The sequence below is a fragment of the Primulina tabacum genome, chromosome 18 (assembly GCF_025594145.1).
Source record: "Primulina tabacum isolate GXHZ01 chromosome 18, ASM2559414v2, whole genome shotgun sequence".
In the NCBI taxonomy this organism is placed as follows: Eukaryota; Viridiplantae; Streptophyta; class Magnoliopsida; order Lamiales; family Gesneriaceae; genus Primulina; species Primulina tabacum.
In genome coordinates this window covers 26,513,406-26,519,486 of record NC_134567.1, presented here as the reverse complement: position 1 = coordinate 26,519,486, position 6,081 = coordinate 26,513,406, and the positions used below count along the sequence as shown (strand labels likewise).

The 6,081-nt window shown below is 34.5% G+C and overlaps 1 protein-coding gene across 1 annotated transcript; it reads right to left on the bottom strand.

Moving 5' to 3' along the window:
• Positions 1-1,268: 1,268 nt before the first annotated feature.
• Positions 1,269-5,775, bottom strand: LOC142533524 (uncharacterized). Its single transcript, XM_075640337.1, has one exon. It carries the CDS (start codon positions 4,981-4,983, stop codon positions 4,249-4,251), a length of 735 nt encoding a protein of 244 aa, XP_075496452.1. The 5' UTR covers positions 4,984-5,775; the 3' UTR covers positions 1,269-4,248.
• Positions 5,776-6,081: the final 306 nt, after the last annotated feature.

Sequence of the window (6,081 nt, the reverse complement as noted above, 5' to 3'; positions counted from 1 at the left end):
AAATAAGGGCAAATTTGAAAAAAATATATCTGCACATCTTTTATTTAAGATTCAGTACCTAGAAGATTTTTTTTACAAATTAATACCTGATAACACTACAAACTTAGTTTTAACTACCTACGAAGATAATTTTACATTTTTGCCCTTTTACTATTTAAATAAATATATAATTTTATTCACCGAATTAATTGTGTGTTTTCTATCTATCAAAATATTAGTACATATTCTGTGGTTTCAGATACTTTATTTTTTTATTTGAATACTTTAAATGTGTAAAAAAATAATATATTTTCTAACAATCACCATAAATTCAGTCGTTGTTGGTTTTTCATTAAAAATACATTATGATGACTTATTCATGTCATTTTATTTTTAAAAAAAATATATAATTCATCAATCATCATTAAAATAAGATTAAGTACTTATTTTGACATAAAAAATATCTATTTTTAAGTTTCAGATACTTGATTTGGCTCTTTAAATACTCTAAATATGTAAGAAAATACTGGATCTTGAACGATCGCCATAAATTCAGTCAATGTTTGTCTTTTCATGAAATGTGTATTTGAATGACATATTCATCTCATTTAATATTTTTTTGTAAAAAAAATAAAATTCCCAACTGAGCATGTAAATTTTAAAATACTTAGTTTTACTTGAAAATGCCTATTTTCAGTTTGCAAATACTTGATTTCGTAAATGAGATACTCACAATATGTATTAAAATACTGAATATTCGAATAGACAACGTAAATTCATCAAATATTGGTATTTCAATGAAAAATGCATTTGGATGACATATTAATCTCATTATTTCTAATAATTACATTTAAATAGCCATGGCACATAAGGGATACATCTCATGGGGTGGGAACGGGCCATAAATCAGGCCCACTTTAATAATAACAAATATTAAAAACGAATAAAACAGTAAAATATCCTAACATACACCTAACACATTGGTCAAGGCTCTCGATCATCCTTCATGCATTTAATATCAAATATTAACATCAATTTAATTAAACAATTTAATTAATTGATAAATCATATATCTAATAATTTTATCACTAACCACCACAATTATTAAAAGATTTAATAAATTAAATAAACTTCTTTATTTAATTTCCAATTAAATCAATAATAATTGATTTCTTTTAAAAACTCATTTTTACCATAAATAATTAAAATCATATTCTAATTATTTATTTTACAAGAAAATTATTAATTTTCCAAAAATTAATTTTTCAAAATAAAAATTGAACCATTTTTCAAAAATAACAATTTTGCCCAAAAATTTGAAAAATCAGAAAATTGCACCCTTGGCCCAAACAATACAAGCCCATCAATTTTCACGCTTCCCGAGACGATCCCGGGCAGCCGCCCTCGCTGCCCGAACGTTTCGGGCAGTGGCAGCAACCTGTGCGCGCAACACCGCGCGGCAGCGTGCGGAGCCGCGTTGTGCGCCGCGCAGGGCGGCGCACAGCGTGCGGACGTTCCGCACGCTGCGTCGCTCCGCGCGCAGGGCGCTGCGCGCGGTCTGCCCGGAACAGTTCCGGGAAGATCGCGAAAAATAATTTTTTTTTTGTTTTTGAAAATCCGAAAAAAAATAATTTTATGGTGCATCAATTTTCTGAAAATTTTCTTGTGTGGTTAGAAACAAATTATTCAATATAATTTAAAATCATACGATTCAGAAAACATGGCTCTGATACCACTGTCGGATCCCGGTTTTCTACGCGCCCAAACGCAGCGGAAGTTTTAAAATTTTTATTTATTTTGACAATCAAAATATATTTTGCTTTGGGCGCTCGTATGATTTTATAATCAAACATGCATAGGGCGTTAGAATTTTATACCTTTGGTGAATAATTTCACTTGGCACCAACTACTCCAGTATTAGCGGACGTAGCTCTTGTTGTAAATCCCTACGAACATTCTTCGATCTCCGAATCAGGTCCACGACTGGATTACTTGTTCCTCTACCAACTTGCACTAGAAAATATAGAAGATCTTTTCGTAGAGATAAAACAAGAAGAAAAATTCGACTCAATAATATAAGCCAAATTTTTCTTTTCAAAAGAAACTGGTTTCGAGAGCCTTGCAAAATTTCAAGAAAGTTTCGAAAAAAAATTCTTGTACGATGAAAAGGGATTTCGAGAGCTTCAATTCTTGTTGTGTGTAGCTCACCAAAATTTCCACCGAATGCATGCTTTTCACAAGGATAAGAAATCCTTATTTTAATACTAATATCTCATACTTAATTAATTGGATTAATTAAGTTAATAAAATATTCTTATTGCATGCCAAATATAGTTCTCGAAAAATCATCATGTGCAATAAGAGTAAAGAATTCTTATTATTTCTTTAATCCATCATTTACTTAATTAATCTAATTAATTAAGTCAACTATAGATTGTAATTGCATGCCATATCCAAAGCCAATCTCGATTTTAATGCATTAATTTATTATGCTTTGTGTGCAAGTTACTAAAATTATGGTATCATGAAAATTTCCATATTACATAAATCAATACCATAAAAACTTAATGGGCTATATTTTAACTCAATTAAAATATAATTGATTATCAAAGCTCATTTGAACTTTAATAAATTTGCATGATGGGGGTATACCCTTATAAGCTCATGATTCATGCTCCCATTACATTAATCTCATCACAATCCCGATCGACGATCCAATATCATCGATGTGACGATTTCAACTTATTGTTATTGTGATGCACACTTTAATTTCGAGATCACCAATATCCATATAAGGCAGGTGCACTCTCTTTGACTATTTTAGCAGTCATGCTCTCAAAATTTCTATAAGCTTTTATAAACTTTATTTATAAGCTTATCGATTGATCATATCAAACTTATTTCTTATAAATTCAACTCATTGAATTTATTATCTCAACGGGAACAAGTAAACCAGTGCTTGTGTGACCCTCAATGGTTCAGGGATACAGCTAGCCGTGGGTTCACAACTCTTTGTGATTCAGGACATAATCCTTTATTCGGGCTTACCCTAGTTAGCCCCATTCTTTTCATCAACACCTTGATCAAGAATGTCAGAACTCATTTCTGATTGTACCCACCGGATCATGGTAAGAGCGTCTAGTAGCATCGCCCCATGATCCCCTAGGTATCACTGATAGTGCCTGCAAGAACCAGTCGATTATGATTAACGTACAGTACGGTCCCTTCATCTCATATATCCCAATCGAGTCTGCAACCATTGGTTCATCGAGGGTTGCATATTAATTCGATCATAATGTGATAACTATAATAGTGGCATCGCGTGTACTATTGGAGAACTCCTTCTCCAACGTACATCTTATACTCTGGCCAGAGATTCCATGCACTATTATTACATCAGATCACATAGGATATCCACACCCGCAGGTGAGCGGTGAATCCCCGACTACAATGCATTGGCTCCTATATGTGTCGCAACTATACCCAACCTCGCCACCTGATGACTCTCCTGGAGCCGGTAAACGAGTCAAAGCACAGCCCTAGCATATAGAGCCTCAGTGTTGTCCCGGGTCGTAAGGACTAATGGTGTACAATCATAACCACGGACTTATCCTCTCGATGAATGATAACCACTTGGAAAGTCCGAGGGAGGGTTGTTCAGTATAATCATCATATGACTACCCATCTGCATGTTTGGACATCTCCATGCCCTTACCAAGAAACGCAGTAAACAACATCACAGATGCTAGTCTCGAGCTCAAGCGACCTTTATCCCTGTTTTAGGCGGCTGAATCGACTAGGAACGAATTAGAATATGCAGTGTTTATAAATGAGTTTCAACATCGAATTACGATTCATTTGTATTAAAGCATAATCAAGGACTTTATCTATGTTGTTTGCATGGGTATACAGATAAAGTATAACAAGACCATAAAAAGTTAAATTATTTTAAAATAAAGATTGTTTATTTCACTTGAGTCAATAAATTCCCTAGCCAACCGTTGGCTTGCAGGGCATCTACTCTAACACTAACTGGGAATGAAACTCAAGCACCATCTTCCCACGTTATCAATTAGAAAACACCAAGAACAATTTTAAACATGTATATGCCTCAAATAACCAGAGGCTTCATACTTGTTAATTCTTAGAATATTTGTGCAAGTGAATTCCGGAACTACAATGATATATCAATACCGTTCTATAATATATACCATTAAACACCAAAAAATGAAGCTAAGAGAGGTGCTGCGTCTATTATGATAGAGTGAACTAAAGACAACTCACTGAGAAGTTCAAGAAAGTGCTTGAACACAAGCAACTCACCTCAACCTGCCCTCTACCGGAGGCCGAATGCAAAAGGGTAGATCCCTGAGCATCCCTATAACTCAAAATATCGCATCCATCCATCAAAAGATCCCTCAACATCTCAACATTGCCACCTCTAGCGGCGGCATGAACCGCTCTATTCACCATTTCCGAATAAAAAACTGGAGAAATTTCCCTTTTTTTCCCCTTTGTTGAGAGTAGTGCATACTCAAACAACATCCTGAAAACCTCGGAGTTCTTGCTCCTTGCCGCGGCGTAGAAGATATCAGTAACCCCATATTCCCCTTCTCCAAACACCAAAATGGGGTCCCTATCCAACAATTCCTTCACAAAAATCACATCCCCCCCTGAAGCAGCAGTGTACAAAAGCCAACCACCGTACCCAGCCCTTATCAAAGAATTGTGCCCTTTGTCTATCTCACATTCTTCGAGGAGTTTTTGGGCAACTTGAGACCTACATTTGGATACATCCTTAAACTTTTCCTCATCGTCCCACACGGTTTCGAGCCTTTGAATTCTTGGGAGAGAGGTTAATTTAATGAGAAGGTTTGGGTCAATGTAGAGAAGCTCTCTAACTAGATCATAATGCCCATTTGCAGCTGCCCAATCAATGGGGGAAGCAAACCACCATTGGTCTCCAGTGCTTTCCCATCTCAAGGGAAAGAAATTGGAAGGCATTGGCCAATACAATTAGCACAAAATTCTCAAACATCAACACAAATTACGAAAAAGAAAAAAGTATATAGCCAGTAAATCACTAGCATATAAAAAATGATACTTATGGTGAATAAACAGAGAATTGAAAACAATTATCTTACAGCGGACTCAGCGAAGAACAGCTCAAAAGGTGAGGAAAAAAATAGTTGCGCATAAAGTAAGTGTTTTTGGGATCAAGATTTTGCTAAGTCCAAAGAAGGTTCTTTACGTAAGGGAACCCCGACGAGGAAAAAACTGATCAAAATAAGCACATAAGAACCAAATCAATAAAATGGATTTCTCATAATTTACAGAGCAGACGAAGGAACAGAGAAAAGAGACTGACACCGCTAATCGTGGCAAACATGATAGATTTTGGATGAAATCTACTTGGAACCAGGACTATTTGAAGAGGATAATACGGGAAAAGAAAAGACCACGCGTTTAGTTATATAGTATTATATTATATATTAGTATAGTATTGCTGGCTTTTTTTTTTGGACACCAAAATTACTGCTCCAATTTCCAATCAAGAAATCTTAAAGACTTTCCTGGATTTCACTACTCACGAAAGGAAAATAGGACGGATTAGAAAAGATTACAGCTTTTTCCTGTTTTTTTTTTTTTTTTGTGTGGCAACCAAAAACTGTACCCCAAATTCCAAAGGAGAAATCTTGATACTCGTTCTCGGATTCTCGAGATTGCTAGTGAAAGGCTATAACAAATAGGAAGGATAGAATTCAGCAGTACATCGTTCGTACGTGGACTGTGTTAAAATAAGGGCAAATTTGAAAAAAATATATCTGCACATCTTTTATTTAAGATTCAGTACCTAGAAGATTTTTTTTACAAATTAATACCTGATAACACTACAAACTTAGTTTTAACTACCTACGACGATAATTTTACATTTTTGCCCTTTTACTATTTAAATAAATATATAATTTTATTCACCGAATTAATTGTGTGTTTTCTATCTATCAAAATATTAGTACATATTCTGTGGTTTCAGATACTTTATTTTTTTATTTGAATACTTTAAATGTGTAAAAAAATAATATATTTTCTAACAATCACCAT